Below are 21,450 nucleotides of genomic sequence, written 5' to 3' on the forward strand. Positions count from 1 at the left end.
AAAAATAGCAGGATACCATAGCAGGAGAGGGATAACTCTTCCTTCACAGCTTGGCTGGCGCACACATGAAAAAGCACACTTCTTCACCAGTCAGTGTAGAGGTCAATGTGTGGCACTGAAGACAGAATTACAGGCTTACCCTCCATGAAAGCAGAGCGCAAAACACGTACTGTAGACAACCCTTAACTTAATGGCAGCTCCTTAAGTAGCACTTCCCCCAGATGCCCTGGTACACAAAAAACTGGCAGACTGGTGTGGGAGACGAATGTAGAGGTCACTGGTGGGATCAGGGATGCCAGTTGCCATAGGTTAATTTTATTTGAATCTGTACCTTACTGTTGCTTGAGGTTTGATGAGGTGATAGATGCAAGTTCACTTCAGGATCGTCGCCAAAAACTTGTAGTGATTGAGTCCGGTATAAGTGATGAGTTTCAGGTAGCTTTATTAAAGATGGTACAATAGACCCCACCAGGAGCAGCCAGCATGCTGCTCAGCCCAGTCAACTGTGAAGATTTGACTCTTCACATTCTGTAGAATGACATCGTAGCAAGGTTCCACAGAGTGAGCAAGAATAACATTGGATTCAAGATACAACAGTTTGGATGGTCCCAAATGCAGGAGAATTATCAATGAAATGCAGCATATTCTGCAATAGCAAAACGATCTCTACACATGTAAGGTGGGAACACGGGTGCTACCCAAACTGTGCGAGTAGACCTGTAGGACTGCAAACACTAATCCCATTTTGAGATTAAGGCCCAAATATTTCGTCAACTCAAGTGAAGTAGGAGTCCGCCAGTGTGCCCTAGAATGAGGTCCTAGAGTACCGTCCGTGCTCCATCAGAAATTGTTCAGCATGCAAATCCGTTTCCTGCACACATTGCTCAAGGAAGTCAACATCCAAAAAGCGATGGGAGGTAGTCCATCGGCAAAAAATGCCTGTATCAACTTTACACCCACTGTCATTAGTGAACGGGAGAATTTGAAGCTGCACTAATTTGGGGGACTGCCATGACAGCACTCCTTCTGTGCTTGCTCTCCGGGATGGTCCATCATTTGCCAGTATAAAACGAATTTCCTAAATCCAAAAATCTACCTTTGATCTCAAGAAGCACACATGCACATAGTATCCCCTGCAACGTTGTGCACAGGAGTGCTTCTTTTGAGAATGTACAGTGCTGGTACCATGGTCAATGGAATTGTGCAGAGGGAGAGCACCCAATTGTGCTGCAGGGTTGATTGAATTATGCATCTAGAAAAGGTACATTTTTAGATGGTATTACTTCAAATATTCACTTAATCATCACTATGTAGCAACAAAATAAAGAAATAAGTAACTGAAAGATAACCAGTCAACCTTTGTGCACCACCTTCCATTGCATGACAGCACATGTTGCCACTACTATATTTTTAGTAACTTTTGGTCTGTTTGAGTTACAAACATTTTAATATGCGGATTATGCATTATATAATCCAGTGCGTACATGCAGATAGATCCGCTTGACATTGCCTTTTATATAATAAAGTCAACGGGGAAATACTTTTTCCAGTTCGTTTTTTGACAAAATCTCCCACTTTCCTCTTCTAAAATGCTGCACCGTATAGGTACATAGTGGCATTTTTTTTAGGCCTGGGCGGTGACATCTGCTTTGTTCGCGGCTTGCAGTTTTCTGCGCTCTGCGGAGCTTGCAGAGTGCAGAAAACTCCCCTTTGCATAGTGCAGCGGAGTTTTTCCCCCTCTTGCGATTTCAAATGGTAAGTTTGCGATGGCGAACGGTAAGTTCGCACTGCACTATGCCACTTGCGGAACGCCGCTGAGTTTTTTTGTAACTTTGTGAAGTTCCGCGAACAAAACTCAGCGAAGTACGCCCAGACCTGCATTTTTCTCTATAAATTGGTGTTTTCCTCTGGGTAGGTGGACACAATTGCCCCATCAGAGGAAATCACACATTTATACAAAAAAAAAACAATGACCCCAAAGGGGTTTTCTCATGTCCTCGGGGCTGACCCCACCTACGTTTCTTTTATATATATTTTTTGTGATAAGTGTTCTCCTCTGGGGGTCACAATTGCTCCCCACTGGTAAAAGGCACCTTCCCAAAAGAAGGTCTGGCTGTATGTCAGGTGCGATGATCGCTTTTGGTGGCCTAGTGCTGGTTTCCTGGTTGTGAATTGCAGCGCAACCGCAATCAACAGTCAGGAAACCGAGCCAGGATGGCCTCATTGGCTGCTGCGGCCCGTGCAGGTAAGAGCGCTGGGGCCGGGTGGGAGGGATTTCGACAGATGATGATGAGGGAAAATTAAATAAATACATTTTCCCTTGTAGTTATCACCCCTCACCAGGCCCCACCGCTCTTACCTGCACGGACTGAGGCTGCTCATTGGAAGCCTGTGGAGGTCGCTTTTGGCATCTTTTCCCCATCAGAGTGGGAGACCGCACTCACCTGCTCCTGTTCGTCACTCCAGTGAGGAATATGTGACATAAGCATGCCCTGCGGCACCCTGATGTCATAGATATATGGGGGAGTGCGGGGATGAGGTGGAAACGATTCTGTATCTCCCCCTCCTTTTGTTACAAAAAAAAGAAGGAATACTTCAGTGCAAGCACTGGACAGCTCTTTCCAGCTCTCCCTAGAGTCGGCCAATGGCGACATCGGTATCAAATGGGTTAATGTAGGTGGGTTCATTTATTTTTTCTTCGTGCTTTTATTTTGTATTTTAATGTACTGTAAACCTAATCTTTATGATATTTTTTATTTCTCAATTTAATTACCCCAAGACTGTTGCCTTCATAAAAAAAACTAGAAACAATTGTAACAGTAGAAATGATAAATGCGTCTCGGACCAGCTCTATTTGAGGACTCTTCTCCAGATAATTACAGCTGTTCTGTTTTCTTCCTGTTAATCCAGACAGTATTGCGATGCAGTGATCCAGGAAATGCTCATGGTGGCTGCTTTCTATTCATAACATCATCATTGTTGTGGTTATAGATTGTCCCAAATATATGGCAAAGTGGCTATCGTACAATTTTGTACAGATTAACTTTGAAATTTCCACCACCTCTCCACCGTTCTCTTACAGCAATTTAACAAATTAGTTGATCAGTCTTGTGCAGAGGGATATAAACACTGCAGGGCAGTACTGTGAATCAAATAATCTAGTTTTTCAACGACCAACTAGTATTTTTGTATGAATGAAGTTGGCCAAATGAGGCATCAAAAAATGAATGTTCCAAAGCAGGTTGCAGTCTTGTTTCTCTTTGCCAGTCACAAAAGTCTCCTAAATGTATTCTTAATCCATTTTGGAAATCTCTCTGTCAGTCTGCACTTGGCAACTCCACGAGCTACTGCGCTCAACTCTAATCTGTGCATTTCTGAATGTCCCTTTGTTTTGTTGTGTTTACAGGATTTCTTGCTGCGTTACAAAGGCTATCGCCATCACTGGATTGGTCTGCAGAGGGAACATGATCAACATTGGAAATGGGTCAATGGCACCGAATTCAGCAACTGGCAAGTCCTCAGTCTTTTCCTTAACTCACTGCCCAACATGTTTAAGTCACTAATGTCATATAATGAACTGATCACAGAAACAACTTACTCAAATTACACACTTTCTGATGCCTGAGCCACCAGTTACAGGTGGACTGCCTGCAAGGAAGAGAGAGAAAGACCAGTATTTGTCTTGAATTAAGAGACTAGGGCTGCATTTTTATTCTAAATTCACTTTATAAAGACTGGAGAAGACAGAGGTCATCAGTGACCCTTGTGCCTCGAGGCACCCACCTATCTCACCTTATGCCCAGGACCAATGAGGGTATGGCAAAAACAATGTACAGGGTGTCCGTGCCAGAACAACTTTCACAGGCCACAGGGCAAGCTGGAGCTACAGGGCCCAACCGTGATGATTGAGGCCTTTTACTCCTGATTTCCCAGGGTTTGACGTACTGAGCCCTGAGCAACTGGGCCAAGTACTCTACTTCACTTAACTCTACATAAAATGTAAATTGATACTTGTATAGCGCACTACTCACCCGCAAGGGTCTCAAGGCGCTTGTACGAATACCGCTGTGGAACCCATCCTGGGTTTCCCTGTGAGGCGTCCACTCCTGGGCACCCCCAAGGTGAAGGCCAGGCATCCTTAGCGTTGTGGGGGCCGTTGTGGAGATTAAGCAAGCTATTGCTCAGAGTTGCAGAGTGGGACTCCATGATTGGAATAGGCACCGAGGCGAGAATTATCAGGTCCGTGGAATTTTGAGCCCAAGACCCGCCGAGGTGGGGAATTGAACCCTGGTCACGGGCCAGACCACTGCATCAGGGTCTGCCGCTCTAACCATTGAGCCACACTTCTCCCACATAGTACCACAACTAGAGCAGTTCAAGGCTTCTTGGAGATTAGGTAAATGAAGGGGGGAAACACAGGCTCACAACTTAACGTACATTCAGCAATTTCAATAACTGAATGCCCAGAAAGTGAAATTCAGTAAACACTAACTAATAACACACTCTTCATAAGATCTGAATCCTAACACTGTGCGTGGGGACATCAGTGTCTCCCTTTTTAGGTCTCGGCCTGATTCAGCGCATCGCTGGTCTGGCTGAGACATTAAGTTGCTGCTTTTAAAAGTGCTACCAACGCGGCGACCAGCTTACTATCACGCGCACAAGAGCGTGCGTGACGTGCACAGCTGGCATTTGGCTTCTTTGATCGCGCCCATGCCGGCGTCACTCTGCTGACCTTCACGTCCGTCCGTCCTTCCTCCCTCCCTCTCACACTCGCCCTTCCCGCTCCCGCACCACATTTCCCAGGATGCACATACTGTTAACAAAAAGTCTAGGGCAGGGGACGGTGTCACGCTTGATAATGGGTCTCATTGATAAACGCTCCGCTCAAACACATGCTTCCAGGTTTAAAATGTGTAAATCAATGTTTATGTTTAAAACACACAGAAGGTTATATTTTAATACGTTGGTTGGAAAATTCACAATGCTCAAAAATGTCAGGTTCATCCATGGACCTTCCCCGACTCCACTGCGGATTGTCTGACTTCTGGCATTCACCCTAGTGCTGTCTGTCCTCCAAAGGCCTTCACTCCTTACGATTATTCCCCCCCCCCCCCACAAACCTATTTGAAACAGTGAGATCTCTGCATTCCAATGTCTCTCGCCAGCCTCTGATTGGCCCCCCTGCAGTCTGTCACGTGTTTCCTGCATACTGCAGTCACTCACCAGTATCGTCAGTTTCCCTGCAGTCTCTCTCGGTGGTCTCCCTGCAGTCTTTTGTGGGCTCCCTGTACTCTGCAGTCTCTTTGTCACCTTCGCATTCCATAGCCTCCCAGACGACCCCTGTATCCTATTTAGGGGTCCCTGCATCCCTCCGTCACTCACCAGCCTCTGATTGGTCTCCCTGTATTCTGCAGTTTGTCACCAGTCTCTCACCAGTTTCCCCTGTGGTGAGTTCCCCGCAGTCTCGCATCACCTTTTTTACTGGTCTCCCTGCAGTCTATCTTGGGTCTTACAGAATTCTGCAGTCTCGCCTTTAACTCCTAACACTGTGCAGTCCCTTCGAGGTACTGTGCGCCATCTAAATTGTCACTGCTCTTTCCGTGGCATGCTCTCTGGAAGCTCTTTTGGGTTTCTGTTGTATTTAAATATTGCTTAAATTGTGCCTTCCACTTTAAGTGTTATGTTCTATGTAGATTCCTAGTTATGATGGTGTTCTATACTTTGGCATTCTGGTGTCTGTTACCTGCTAGCTTTTGTGGGAACACCAACTATTCTCTGTTGCTCTTAATAAATATAAATGATTGATTTACAAATCATTAGTAGCAGTATTCTTCCCCTACAACAGATGGCGACGAGGATGGGACAGATGGCGACGATTGACTAGTGGGGTAAGGAGCACAGAGTGAGGCGGAACCTTTGTCGGTGGAAAAGAACGAAAACGCGTGGAAAAGAAGTTATTTGAAAACTGATTCAACAAGCAAAAGTATGGATTGTGGCTTTGTAGGCTTAAGGAAAATATCGGCGAGAATAAAAGAAGAATCGTAGAAGACAACACTTATACTAACGAACCGAGGAAAGACGATAACTTGTTAGATGTAAGTGCATATTTACTACATCTTAGCTGGAAGTATCACAATCGGTCGGAAGTATGTTGCGATTTTGCAGAAAATTGGAAATTTGAAGTGTTTACGGGAGCAGTAGCGTTAAAAAAAGAAAAAATTTAAAGGATGCATACCGTGAAGTTTGTTTGAAGATATATTGTTTCCAGGCTCGAGCTGAGTCGGGTGCCAGTGGATTTGCAGTAGCGTCTTGAGATTGACGTGGAACGCAGGAGCGCAACGCAACGTGCGTGGTGACGAAAGACGCTGCAGCCATTTTGAAACATCAAGGAGGAGTAACCAAGCAATGCGGAAGGGTTTCTCGGAAAGTATTGGAGCGAACTGTGGAAAGTACGGACAATAGACATAATGTCACACGAAGCGGCAGAGGTGAAAGTGTAATTTGACGTTCCGCTTATTCATTTTGAAGTAGTGTGTCGAAGTGGAGGATATTTACGACACGTAGCAGCAGTAAGAGGCTGTTTACTACAGTTTGCGGCAAAGAAAGATTGTACTTTTGGGTGTTGCGGGTGCAAGGGAATTACACTTTGTACATGGTATTGCTAAAGAAGGGTTTATTTTGTATTGTAAAAGAAGATACAGGAAGTCATATGTATATATAGTGTGTGCACTGATTAGGTAACATTATCGCTAGTATGGAGAATCAGAATGTCATAATGCCTCCTTTATTTTTACAGCAGAGTGGGGATCCACCAATAGAATGGGATGAGTTGCTTGAAATCTTTGAGAACTACATTGAGGCACTGGATGGCAAAGACTTCAGTGCTGTAAGGAAGAAGGCATTATTGTTAAGCACTTTAGGAAAAGAGGGTCAGCATGCATTTAAATTCTTACCCACAGGTACTAATGCTGAAGGAAGGGTGAATACAAAAGTGTATCTTGAGGCTAAAGCAAGGCTAAAAAAACAGTATTCAAAAGAAGTAAATATTGTAATGGCTAGACATAAGTTTTATACGCAGCCACAGAGACAAGATGGGACAATAGACCAATATGTTACACGCTTACGTGAGTTGTCAATAAAATGTAATTTTAGGGCAATAAGGGACGAAATGAGATCAAAAAAGAGATCAACTTATCGTCCAATGTAGGAATAAGAAAATCCAGGAGAAATTATGGGCAGCAAAGAACCGGTCCCTTCAGAATGCAATAGATATAGCTAAAGTAGTAGAAGAGTCGAGTGTATGTATGAGAGAAATGGAACGGAAAGAAGGTGTAAAGGAGACTCTATCTTGTGTAGAACCGGATGAAGAGGTAGCTGCGATAAATATTAGGAAGACTAGTGAAAAAAGTGAGAGTAGTGTTAGGAAGTACTATGGGAATGCTTCTAATAACTTAGACCAGTATAGAAATCAGGGAAAATGTGCACAAGGTGTGGTAGTACGCATCACACGGCAGAATATAAAAAGTGGTTCGCATTGGATAAAGAGTGTAAAAAATGTGGGAAGAAAGGTCACTTTTATAAGATGTGTAGGTTAGGAAATAGAGTGAAGGTAGCAGTGGTACAAGAAGAGAGAGAGTATGTATCAATTCAGGTAGTAAAGTTGATGGAGCAAACAAAATCTTGTGTGTAAGTGACGAAGAGTCAGAAATGAAGCAAGGTCGAAGGATGAGACCTAAAGCATTATTTTTTATAGAGGGGAAGGAAACAGAATTAATGGTGGACCCTGGCTCATTTTGGACTATTATTCCAGAGAGTTTGTTCCGACAAAATTGGCCAGATGCTGTCTTGAAACCAAAAGATATAAATCTGTGTGGTTACCAGGGTGAAAGGATTGATATAATAGGTTACATGTTTACGGACATTATTTTTAAGAGCAGATCTGTGAAGGGAAAACAGTATGTGGCTCAATCTGGACCACCAGTTTTAGGCTGGGGATACCAGTATGACCTTCATATTATAATTAATCTGAGGGCGAAAGATCAAGTAATGGTGGTGAATGCAATTTCAACTGCGTCTATTGTTGAGGGTATGCCTAACTTATTTAAAGAAGAAATTGGTGAACTTAAGGGGTATGTGCACAAAATCATGCTCAAGCCTGATGCTGTACCTATGCAGCATAAAGTTAGGAAGGTACCTATTATAGCTAGGGGTGAAGTAATTAAAATGTTGTGTGAGATGTTGGAGCAATTAGTAATTGAACATATTGAGACGTCAAGTTGGATTTCGCCAGTGGTTATCACGACCAAATCAGATGGCAAGTACAGATTCTGTGTTGACTTGCGCACTTTGAACTAAAATATAATCGTGGATAGTTTTCCTTTACCAAATATGAATGAATTAATTTTGTTATTGAAAGGTGGAAGATTTTTCACGAAGTTGGATTTACGCAGTGCGTATCACCAAATCAAGTTACATGATGAATAAAAGCCATTTACAGCGTTTATCACCTCTATTTTCAAGATGATGTTTTATTATTGGTGAGACGAAAGAAGAGCACAATGTTATACTTAATGAGGTGTTGAATAAAATAGAGAGTGCAGGTTTGACTTTGAAGAAAGAAAAATGCAATTTTGCAGTCGATGAGGTTGAGTACTTGGGTTATACACTGTCTGCCGAAGGTGTGAAACCAAAACGTGACTTACTAGAATCAATAAGAAAGGCGCCATCCCTGTTGACAAAGAACAGTTAAGATTGTTCTTGGGTCTTATAGAGTATTACGCAAAATTTGTTCGCAACTTTTCAGATAAAACAGAGCAGATAAGGGAGCTGCTTAGGAAAGGATGTACGTTTCTGTGGGGTGTGGAATAGGAGAAGGCGTTTGTTAATATAAAAAGAGATTTGTGAGGCAAAAATTCGTACCCCTTTTGACACAAAACTGGAGTCTATTTTAACTGTTGACGTAAGTGCTGTGGGTTTAGGCGTGGTTCTATCACAGCTACATTCGACAGGTGTCAAAACTGTAGCATTTGCTTCAAGATCTTACTAGTTCAGAGAGGAACTATTCTATCATTGAGAGGGAAGCATTGGCAGCTGCGTGGGGCTGTGAATATTTTAGGATGTATTTATGGGGATTCAATTTCAGATTGCAGACGGACCATAGACCTCTGATAAGAATTCTGTTGCCGGGTGGTGCAGGAAAGGGTTAGGCTAGGTTGGCGAGATTGGCAGGTAGAATGCAAGAATTTTTGTACAAAATAGATTATATTCCTGGATGGAAGAATTGTCAGGCAGACGGATTGTCGAGACTTCCCTTACCATGGGATGAAGTAGATAAATCATGAGTGGAATTGTTTCTGTGTGAAGGTTCTGTGGCAGCAATTGATGAAATGGTAGAAATGTGCAGTGGTGCTATTGGAAGGACACAGTGGAATGAGATTATGACTAAAGATGAGGTGATGCGCAGTGTAAAGGATTTAATTGTTTAAGGCACAAGACCTGAAAGTACACTTGCATTTGGTGTCAGACCGTATCTAAAAGATTTGGATGAACTGTCAATTTATGACAAAGAAGAAAACATTGTGATGAAAGATAAGTTTATTCCACCGCATGACTTAGGATTTTTGTTGTTAAAGCTGGCGCATGAAGGACACCTAGGTCAGTCACTTACCAAGAAGAGATTAAGGGAATATTTTTGGTGCCTGCAATGGATCAACACATTTCAGAATGGGTTGAGAGGTGTGTGGAGTGTTTAGAGAGTGAAAAGAGATTGAAGGTGGGCAGTCAAACATCACATGGGAAAATTGAGGATCCAGAATCGCCTTGGCATACGGTGTGTATGGATTTTATTGGGCCATTTAGCGGTTTTGGAATTTTATTTTATTTTATGTAGCTTGTAGAGCGCGCAGCTACCCCCGAAGGGGTGTCCCGGCGCTGAAATTCAGGGGTTGCCAAGGGAGAGGGGGAGTGAAGAAAAGGAAAATGGATAGACTAAAGTCCGGAGAAGAGCCAGGTTTTAAGTTTGGCTCGGAAGATTGCTTCGGAAGGACAGAACCTCAGCTCGAGTGGAAGGGAGTTCCACAGTCTGGCAGCAATGACACTGAAACCTCTGCCACCGGTTCTAGAAAGTCTGAACCGGGGAGAGATCAGGAGGCGGAGGTCATTGGATCTCAAGGATCTGGAGGAGCAGGATATCGAGACCCGTTTTTTCAAATAGGAAGGTCCATAGTTGTTTACGGCTCGGTAAGTAAGAGTAAGGACCTTGAATTGAATACGGCTAGCCACTGGTAGCCAATGGAGTTGTCTCCGGTAGGCAGAGATAGATTGGCGGTACGGGATATTACCGATCAGTCTGGCTGCAGCATTTTGGACAATCTGCAGCCGGCCGATCAGGTACTGGGGAGCCCCAGCATAGAGACTATTAGCATAGTCCAAGTGGGACGTGATGAGAGCCTGGGTCACTGTGCGACGGGAGGCCTGAGGGAGATAAGGTAGAATCTTTCTTATCATGCGTAATTTCATAAAGCAGGCGGAAGTAACTTTATTAATCTGGGTTTTGCATGACAAGGAATCATCAAATTGGAAACCAAGATTCCGCGCCGAATGGACAGGGGACGGGGCAGGATCAAGCGCAGTGGGCCACCACCAGGCAGAGGGGATAGGGGTTTTCTGATTGAAAAACAGAACCTCAGTTTTATCAGCATTCAATCGGAGGTGGTTCGCAGTCATCCAGCCACTGATGTTATTAAGACATTGGCGGAACTTGAGGAATGCGGAGTCCGAGTGGTCCCTAAAGGAAAACACCAGCTGAGTGTCGTCAGCGTAAGAGACCACCCTAACTCCGTAAGACTCCACAACGTCAGCCAAGGGGGCTAGGTAGACGTTGAAGAACAGGGGGCTGAGGGCAGAGCCCTGCGGCACCCCGCATGATAGAGGTTTTATCTCTGACCTAAAAGGGCGTAGCAGTACCCTTTGACTTCTATGTGAGAGGAAGGACTCGATCCAGCCAAGGGCAGTGCCACCTATGCCAATCTGCTTGAGTCGGTCGAGGAGGATGGGATGAGAGACCGTATCGAATGCTGCGGACAGGTCGAGGAGAACCAACATGGCCTCCTCGCCCCTGTCCACGCATTCTCGGATGGTTTCAGATACTTCCAGCAGGGCCGTCTCCGTGCTGAATCCGGCTCGGAAACCGGACTGGGATCCGTGTAGCAGAGAGTGATCTTCTAAGTATTCCGTAAGTTGGAGCTGTACGGCTTTTTCCAGGACCTTGGCGGGTTTAGGGAGGAGGGAAATGGGACGGTAGTTAGTAAAGACAGCGGGGTCTGCGTCTGCCTTTTTCAGAATTGGGATCACCAGAGCCTCCTTCCAGGGGGTAGGGAAGAAGCCATGGTGGAGGGAGGCATTCCAGACGGCAAGGAAAGGGCAGGCAAGTGAAGGTGCCAATTCTCCCATGATTTTCGCGGGAACAGGATCGGAGGGGGCACCCGATTTGCAGCAAATGAGTAATCTGATGGCCTCGTCCAGGTTGAGCTTATTGAATGAATGAAAGGACGGAGACTCTGGGGGACTGGTGAGAGAAGAGTGGGTGACCAACTCAGTGGGGAAGGAGACACAGAGTTTGTTGATTTTTTCCAGAAAGAAATCTGAGAGTCCCTCACAGAGAGCCTGACTAGCGGTGTTCTGGGGGGCCCTGGCCGGAGGATTAATAAAGTCTTTAACAATGTTAAAGAGCGTTTTAGATGAGTTTTTTTAGCTTTATTAATTTGAGCGGCAAAGTGATCTTTCATCGCGCCTTTTTTAAGTTTAAGAAATTGTTTTAGGGCCGTTTTATAAAGATGTTTGGCTTCAAGGTCATAGTTAAGTCTCCACTTGCGTTCAAGAGCCTTACATCTGCTTTTCTCCTCCCGAAGGGGAGTGGAGAACCAGGGAGCAGAGGGTCGCGACCTAGAGGAAGAGATGGATATCTGGGGAGCAATAGAATCAATTGCTTTAAGGAGAGTGGAGTTCAGCCTAGAAATAGTTTCATCGATGTCCGGGGAGAGGTGCTCCGATTGAAAGTGGAATATTGGGTCTAGGGTAGCGCAAGTAACCTTATGCCACTTTCTTCCCAGCTCCTTCCTAGGGGCCATTGGGGCAGATTTGCGTCCCAAGGTAAGAGAGAATGGGATGAGGTAGTGATCAGTCCAGGTAAGAGGGAGTGGCTGAAGGACCGTGATGAGTGGAAAATTAGCGAATACAAGGTCCAGCGTGTGACCTGCCACATGAGTGGGACCTACAACCAGTTGTTTAAGATTGAGGCTCTCCATAGTATCTACCAGGTTGGTAGCCTTAGTACATAGCGGGTTGTCTATGTGGAGATTAAAGTCGCCCAGGACAATAAAGTTTTGGTGTTTAATAGATAGGTCAGCCACTAGATGAACAAGGGCAGTGAGGGAGGGGGCGGTGACGGGGGGGGGGGTAGTAGACTAATATGCCAGCCAAGATAACTGACGCAGAGTCAGAGACAGAGAAATACATGGCTTCGATTGTGCCTATATCAGCAAGTTTAGTAAAAGTCAGCTGGAAAGAGGATTTAAATATGATGGCTAGACCACCTCCAGGTTTACCTCCAGCCCGATTCAGGCATTTGATGTCATAACCTGGGGGGATAGCCAAGTATATATCCGGCGAGGAAGAGTCTGTGATCCAGGACTCTGTTAGAAAGAGAAAATCCCATTCGTCAGACGAGATGGACATCCATATGTCATTGGCATGGCAGGGAAGAGATCGACAATTAACCAACCCTGTTCGTAGAGTGTACTGATTGGAGGATGATAGTTGTGGAGGGGGGCAAGGGAAAAGGCGAGGTTGGCAGGGCGGGAGGGAGAAGTTGCATTGTGAGCAGTGGTAAGAAGCAGATTCCAAGTGTATGGGGATACAGCGAAGGCTGTTCGGGCATAGGCACGTATTGAATGAGCAAAGTTGGGCAGTAGTCCAACAGATGCGGGGAGGGCTAGTGGGTGAAACAGGGGGACTGGCCCTGGGCCCGGTCCAGGCCCGGACGGGCCCAGACGGGCTTGCCTTTGGCGTGCCTTCGGCGCGCTGACGGCGCGCCCGCTGCGCCCGTCCGCTGCGCTTCCTGGCGAAACACATCTTTTATGTCCGTGTGAGAGGGAGCATGGGGGGTGTGGCCAGCTGAGGTGGGCGTGTCCGCCGTGGCGCCTCGCCCTCAGTGATGGCGGCAGGTAGCGTTCGTTGCAGCGCTAGGAGCGCTGTTTAGGTGCACAGGTAAGTGTGGTTAAAAGCAGAGTATTACACAGCAAAGTTTTTAAAAGAAATGGATTCACTCCCGGCTTCCGCCTCAGGAGACTCCCAAATTATAGTGACGCGCTTTTCCAGCAGCGCGCGCTATATAGTATCAGAGGGGGGCGTGGCCAGCTGAGGTGGGCGTGTCCGCCGTGGCGCCTCGCCCTCAGTGATGGCGGCAGGTGGCGTTCGTTGCAGCGCTAGGAGCGCTGTTTAGGTGCACAGGTAAGTGTGGTTAAAAGCAGAGTATTACACAGCAAAGTTTTTAAAAGAAATGGATTCACTCCCGGCTTCCGCCTCAGGAGACTCCCAAATTATAGTGACGCGCTTTTCCAGCAGCGCGCGCTATATAGTATCAGAGGGGGGCGTGGCCAGCTGAGGTGGGCGTGTCCGCCGTGGCGCCTCGCCCTCAGTGATGGCGGCAGGTAGCGTTCGTTGCAGCGCTAGGAGCGCTGTTTAGGTGCACAGGTAAGTGTGGTTAAAAGCAGAGTATTACACAGCAAAGTTTTTAAAAGAAATGGATTCACTCCCGGCTTCCGCCTCAGGAGACTCCCAAATTATAGTGACGCGCTTTTCCAGCAGCGCGCGCTATATAGTATCAGAGGGGGGCGTGGCCAGCTGAGGTGGGCGTGTCCGCCGTGGCGCCTCGCCCTCAGTGATGGCGGCAGGTAGCGTTCGTTGCAGCGCTAGGAGCGCTGTTTAGGTGCACAGGTAAGTGTGGTTAAAAGCAGAGTATTACACAGCAAAGTTTTTAAAAGAAATGGATTCACTCCCGGCTTCCGCCTCAGGAGACTCCCAAATTATATGGATTTAATGGATTTAAAGTTTGCACTGGTGATGATTGATGTCACTTCAAAATGGTTGATTGTGAAGTTTTGTAGGGAGATAACTGCTAAGTCTACAATTAATTTAATGTCAGAAGTATTTAGAGAGGAAGGTTTCCCAACCAAGCTAATAACTGATAACGGTACACAATTGACGTCTGATGAAATGATGAAGTATTTGAATTCGTATGGGATTATACACAGTAGAACATCTTTGTACAACCCACAAGGAAATGGTATTGTGGAAAGAGCGAACCGCATGGTGAAAGGTGCTATTCAGATGTCCATATCAACTGGTGGTATTGTTAAAAATATGGTAGATGAATTAGTGTGGGCTTCTCGCACCACCGAGAACAATACATCAGAGAAGGTACCTTTTAGCATGATGAGGGGACGTCAGGCAGGCACGAAACTGATTCCTGCATGGATGAAGGATTGCATTGGCATGGCTGATGTGAGTGGTGTAAAATCTAGTAGTGAGGAGGTCTTGTGTGGGGGAAAAGCAGAATTTCAGTGAATGATTTAGTGAAAGTTAAACCAGGACGTATTGCAAGTGGTTTAACAAAATTTAGAGGTCCCTTTAAAGTAAAATCGGTTCAGAACAGGTTTGTAACATTGTATAATGGAGAACATTGGAACTTAAGAAGAGTAGCATTGTACAAAAAGTATAATACAAGTAACAATGGAGAAACTGTTATAACGGATAAGGAAAATATTTGTTCAGATAAAAAAAAAAGCATTAATAGAAATAACATGGTGTCTTTAGAAAACACACCGGATCATTTGAATGACCGGGTTCAGAGACACAGACGACTTCCTAATTATTTACAAGATTATTTCTGTGAAGAGGTATGAAATTATGTTTTTGTTAATATTATATTATTTAGCTATTTTTTTTTCTTATTTCTTAACGGTTTATTAGGATTATTTGTAGGTTGCTTTGCTCCTTTATTTTAGTATAATTGAAAATTTAGTTTGTTACTGTGAGTGAATGAAGGGAAGAGCATATGTTGTATTTACATATTGCTTAAATTGTGCCTTCTACTTTGAGTGTTATGTTCTATTTAGATTCCTAGTTATGATGGTGTTCTATGCCTTGGCATTCTTGTGTCCGTTACCTGCTAGCTTTTGTGGGAACACCAACTATTCTCTGTTGCTCTTCATAAATATAAATGATTGATTTACAAATCATTAGTAGCAGTATTCTTCCCCTACAACAGTTTCCCTGTATCCTGCACCATCTTAGGCATTCTTTAGACTTTCAGGGGTCCTTGAGTGGAACTTACTATGGGGGTGGTGTGTCTGTCTTTGTGGGGCTAGTCTACTGTGATGGGCTGTACTACAGATTTAGTACCATACCACCTCTACTCCAAGCAGAGGCTTGCTAGTCCTCAGACATAAGGAGTTCAGCTACAGCCACACAAGGCTCCAAGCTTGCTTAAGTGCATCTTTCTTCCACTAACCTCAAGCCTACTCTGAAAACAACATTGCAAGTGGTGAATATAGCGAAATAATGGAGACTTTGCAAGAAATTCTGTCTTGGCACTCATGATGCGATTAAATTCAGCAAAGGCTACCCCTCCGTAAGTGATATTGAAGGGGTGACTCCTTTCAAAGAAAATTGAGGAAAATAGGGGCATATTATGAGTTTTGTACTTTTATATTTCCTCCCTCGGTTTTCATCCCTCCATCCATCCTTCTCTCTATCAGTCCTTTCTTCCATCCTGGTCTTTGCTTGCTCATTGTTGCTTGTTTTCATTCATGTTAACCTATGCTTCTGATGGCATACTACCTAAAATGGTCTCACCTTACACGGGTCTATATTTACTTGCATGTGTCTTCTGTATGTGTTCCAGTGTCTTATGTTCATCATGCTGCACAGCAGCCAGAATGCTCCAAAACTTAGCTTAGAGACATTGGCAGAGCCAATAACTCTGGCTAAACACTTATAAGGTCCCAATGGCGAGACCTATTGGCTATGCCAATGCTTGTTTAACTAGTGTACTAAACTGGTTTTATTCCGCATTTACTTGAGCCATCAAACAGGTTAGGCCCCACCAGAGAATTCAAGTTTTAGAAGCACCACAGTGGCTAATCAAAGTCAAGTGTCTTTGCACCTTTGGCACGCTAATCAGAGCAGATTCCCCCCCCCCCCCCCCCCCCCCAAAGGTTTTGCGATTCGGGGTGCAGTCTTACTCGCCACTAGAGGCAAAACAGAAGGCCTGGGAGCTTTCACCTGTCCTGGGTCGAGGTTGACGCCGTCACGGGGTCTGAACTCTGTGATGCACCTCCGTTGTTGCCGTGAGTACTATCTGTCTCCGATGGCAGACCAGGGGTACTACTCAAGTTCCAATGACAAAGTAGCAGTTCTGAGTTCATTGTTGCACACTGATCAGGGACAACGGCCGTCCGCTTCCTCTGTGTTCCCCCACACCCCCACCTGGCACCCAGGGGTCTCACTCCATGCTCTGAAGATGGCGTCCCTTTTCAGATCACATGACTGCACAGGGCATTGGCCCTAGCTTCACTACAGTACTGCACCAGGGGGATGGCCCGTAATATTCACTGTACCCCCACCTGGCATACGGCAGTCATGAACAACGCACACGTGCAGATGACTCTGATAGGTCCGGCAGTCCTGACAGAGCAGAAGCTGCTCCAGGACCCACTCTGCAGGATCCCCCTTGGACCCTTCTCCCTCCAGGCAATCTCCATCCCCTAAGGTTCTCTGGGGTCAGGCTTTAGTTCATGCTCCAGGTAAGTGTTCTTGATTCTCCTGGGTAACATTACCTTACCCAGCATGGGAGACTGGCAGACCCTCAGTCTCCAGTCCTGGTCACAACTAGCAGAACTCATACTGAGCTTCCCCATGCTGATGTATAGCACTAAACATGCCTCATTTTCACCATGCCGTGTTCCTGACTAGGGTCCTCCGGGTCAGAAGATATCCAAAGTGTTCATCGTGATAAGCCAAAGAAGAAGTGCAACAATTGTTGTTGGTGTACTAATGGATTAGAGTATTGTCATATTGGGAAGGTGGAGCAGATATTCAGATGATTTGAGAAATGATTCTCCCTATTGTGACTCACTGGACAGGGGATGAGTAATTTGGTCATACAGAAAATATGCCACTCAAAATTTGCTATATAATTTTGATATTGGACCAACATTATATTTTAATTTAATATCCCAGTTCAAGAAGCAACAATGGAAGACTAATGAGGAGTGGTCTCCTTGGTTGTTTGTTGAAGAACATTGTTTTAAGGGGCATGGAAAATGTGTATGGATTGTGTATTAGTGTAGTGGTGAATGAAAGAAGGCTATATATAATAAATAGATGAGGAGATAAAGCATTCCACACAAAAACACGAACTACACACTCACACCCATAAGCCAACAGGCACAAGCTAGAGAATATCATACTTTGCATTCTGATTTATATTGTAGTTTTCTATGCGCTGCCTGTGACGATTTGATATGTTTTTATCTCGACGCTATCTTGAGATAAGGTTTAGGTTAATTAAATAAGCTAAATTAGATACACACAAAAAACACAAATGTGAGAGGGGCACAAAAATCATAACAGATGATGTGCTACAGTAACATAGTTAATTACTATGTCATTGGATGCAAACGCGGATTACAAGAAAGTGATTAGTTAGCCACCATTCCTTAGGGTCAGGAATCCTCCGAATAGCATTGGCGTGTCCTTTTGATTCTGTGAAATGTAGCACTAGAGAGATGGGCCTTTTTTTCTAATAGGTGAAACAAGCATTGGCAATGCCAGTAGGTTTGGTTTATGAATGAAAGTGCCTTTACTGTTATTGATAGGTTTAGGCACCCGGTAAGTCCTCATACATGCTCTCACTCACGCACCATGCATCTATTCACTTACTTGTTCTTGCATTCACCCACTGACACAACCGCAATAAACTCCATTCAAACTCCAAATGCAAAAAATAAAACCTACTGCCTTCAAAATACAAGAGCTATATGCTTGCAATAACAAAACTAAACATAGCAGTGGGGTCTGCCTTGCAAAGGTATTGTAAATAGTCTATCATTGTTTTGAAGTTCCAGCACAGCCACCTTATTTTGAACCACTGTGTCGGTAATCTTGTAATGATAACACAAAGATACCCTGTGGACATTAGCATTTCATAATGCCATAATGGCCTCCTGGTTTAGAGGAAGTGGCTATGTGGGATGTGGTACACTGCAGATTAAATCCGTGGTAAGCAAGCGACCAGTTAGCACTGCCTGGAGAGCTGTAGTATCCTTTCAAACATTAAAATAAAAAGTGCATAGGAATCAAAATGAAAGAGGAACTATAAAATAAGAAAATGTAAAACTAAAGGACTATCCAACCAGCCCTCACACAGAAGAGCACCAATTATCAGGAGGAGGTACAGATGCAATCAAAAAATGCCATCATTAACAGGGTAAGAGTCAATGACTGATGCGGAATTAACCATTACCCCATGCAGTTTGCTGTCGGAGAAGCAGAGTGTAACAATACTCAGACAAACCAATGGCAGAACTTGGTGGATACAAAGGCCCTCTATGTATTTATAGAGACATATCTTTATAGATATACATGAGGTTGTATTTCATTTTGTTTTATTACAAGATTCTTACATACAACTAAGAAGAACTTTTAGCAAGAATTGTTACTGTAAATCTTCTCCCTTAAGGGGTTGGCCTAGGTAGCAACATCATTCCCTACTAAGGTAATGTGGACATTTCATTTAAATAAATACCTATCTGTAGTCTTTAATACACAGTAATAACAATTCACACATTAATGCCTGTTGGTTCTCAAATCTGCTTTTCACAAGAAATATGTCTGGCCTAATTTGTTTATTATATCTTTTAATAATAATCAGATCAGACCTATGGCAACAGAAATATTTTTCCTAGTGGACCAATCGGGCCTGTAGCTGTTTTAATTGGCCTGTCACCATAACCAACTGAGGCCTCCTGTACTGAGTGCAAGTTCTTTAAAAGGCATCCATCAGGCATGCAGTCATAACATTGCATAGTATACAGCGTCTCAGTTGGCAAAGTAAAATACTGCATCTCCTAAGGGTGCTTTTATAACAAGTAAAGCAAAGTGTTCCCTTGAGCAATGATAACCGGAAGAGCCGGTAAGTCAGATAAAAATCATAACAAAATACAAGTAAATATAAAGAATTCTTACAATTTATTAGAGTTACAAATATTAAAAGAAGAGTGGTCCCAATGGAACCCACTCAACACAAATAAAACATTAAATTTTTTTTTCTTTCTGACATTCAATTTTGCCAGCAAGTTTGAATCACAAAGACAGAAAAGACGGTAAGACCTAAAATTAGTACAATACTTTTTGTATATTCGGACTCTATTGTTAACATTTTGTTATGATTTTTATCTGACTTGCCGGCTCTTCCGGTTATCATTGCTCAAGGGAACACTTTGCTTTACTGGTTAGCTAACCCTATTTCCCTTGACTACAGTTAAGGGGTACCTCTCGTATTTACTCCCCCTGCTTTTATAACAATCCTGACAGTATAACCCTTCTGTACCCACAGGTTGTTCAAGGGGCTAACCAGCACCAAAGCCCTTGTCTATTAGGTAATTTATGAACCAAAATGCTAATCTCCAGCTTTTAATGCAGAGTATTAACAATCTATCCTTAAATACCGACTGACTGTAAAGTGTTTTTCACAAATGTATTAGGCCAATTGCCTTTACCGCAACTTGTCATTTAAAACAATCTGCCCTATGACCTTGATCACTGACTTGCCAACATAACAAAGTCAGACCTGCTGTGTTGGTTCATGAACCTTCCTACAAGGCAATCATAAGGTATACTTTAAGAAAATTACAAATATGTACAAAATTCATTTGTCGGAACAGTACAAAATCCCTACTTATAGAGCCTAGTAAGGAATACCGTCTTGCAAATAGTCTATCCCCACGAATGGCGGAAAACCTATGATGCCGAAAAAAAACGCACAGTACTTAGCTAAGACCAAAATTTACCATAGGGCCATTTGTAGGGCGCGTGCGGCCTACTACTCCCTAGAGTTCAAGCGCAGCACTAATCCTTCGAAGCTGATCTTTAAAGTTCTTAAAGACCTGACAGCTAAAAGAGCCCCAGCAGCTGAGATATGCTCAGTATCCCACTGTGAAGAGCTCGCTATTTTCTTTTTGGAAAATGTGCATACTATCTACCGCTCCTTTCCTAATACCACCTCTCAGAGTGAGGACCAGAGGTCTAATCCCGCTCCTAATGTGGTCCTATCTAAATTCCCTGGTATTTCAGAGGTAGAGTTTGATAGGTTGGTGGCCAAAGTAAAATCCGGATCTCCTGCCGACCCGCTTAGACCTGTGCAGTTTAGAGAGTCGGCTGCACTTTGCCTCCCCCGCCCCCGTGCGCCAACTCATCAATCTCTCATTTTCCTCAGGGACTGTACCTATTAAGTGGAAACAAGCCTATGTCACTCCTATCCTGAAGAAGCCCATGTTTGACCCTCTCAAACTGGAGAATTATCGTCCGATTTCTCTTCTCCCATGGGCTGCGAAGATTGCGGAGGCTCATGCCAATGGTATCCTGACTAAACACCTTCAGACTGCCAATACCTTGGATCCCTCCCAGAATGGATTTCGGGCAGGACATAGCACTGAGACTGCTCTCCTTGCTATGACAGAACATCTGCGCTCCGTGCTCGACTCTGGTCAGACTGCGGCACTGGTGTTACTTGACCTCAGTGCCGCGTTCGACACGGTCTCACGAGCGATTCTGCTGCAACGTTTGGCTTATCATTCGTGCCAACCATATGCCCAAACTTTGTGGACGCACAAACTGACCTTCTAAGGTTTTTTAGAAAAGTTCGCCTACACAGCTTCTTTATTTTAAACCCATCTCAACCAAAACACTGTAACACCCCCTTTAAACCACCATCCAAATTTTCCCCTACCGCATGTATGATACCCCCTGAGATCCCTACATTCGAAAAACTTGTTCTGAAAGACCTTGCAGACCTTGAAACTAAACGATCTCTTGTACCTTACAACATTACCATTCAAGAAAAAAATGCCTTATCCACTCTAAAAAATAACCAGTCCATCGTGATAAAACCGGCGGACAAGGGCGGAGGGATTGTCATTCAAGAAATAGACTCCTACAAAAAAGAAATCTTGCGACAACTCAATCACACTGAACATTATTGCAAACTACCTCGCAACCCTACCAATGAGATCCAGAAATTAATTTCTCAAGTCACCTCAGAAGCCTTAGAAACAGGCTTTCTATCAAAAAAGGAACACGAATTCCTCAACACAAAGTCCCCACGCA

General features: G+C 44.3%; 1 protein-coding gene across 1 annotated transcript in view; it reads left to right on the top strand.

The window, feature by feature from the left end:
- LOC144767755 (C-type lectin domain family 2 member B-like) overlaps window positions 1-21,450 on the top strand; it is an 84,186-nt gene that overhangs the window by 20,647 nt on the left and 42,089 nt on the right. Inside the window, exon 4 of the mRNA XM_078651142.1 lies at window positions 3,407-3,510. Within this exon, the coding sequence (XP_078507268.1) occupies window positions 3,407-3,510 (104 nt within the window). The remainder of the gene's footprint in view (window positions 1-3,406; window positions 3,511-21,450) is intronic.

The sequence above is a fragment of the Lissotriton helveticus genome, chromosome 7 (assembly GCF_964261635.1).
Source record: "Lissotriton helveticus chromosome 7, aLisHel1.1, whole genome shotgun sequence".
Classification (NCBI taxonomy): Eukaryota; Metazoa; Chordata; class Amphibia; order Caudata; family Salamandridae; genus Lissotriton; species Lissotriton helveticus.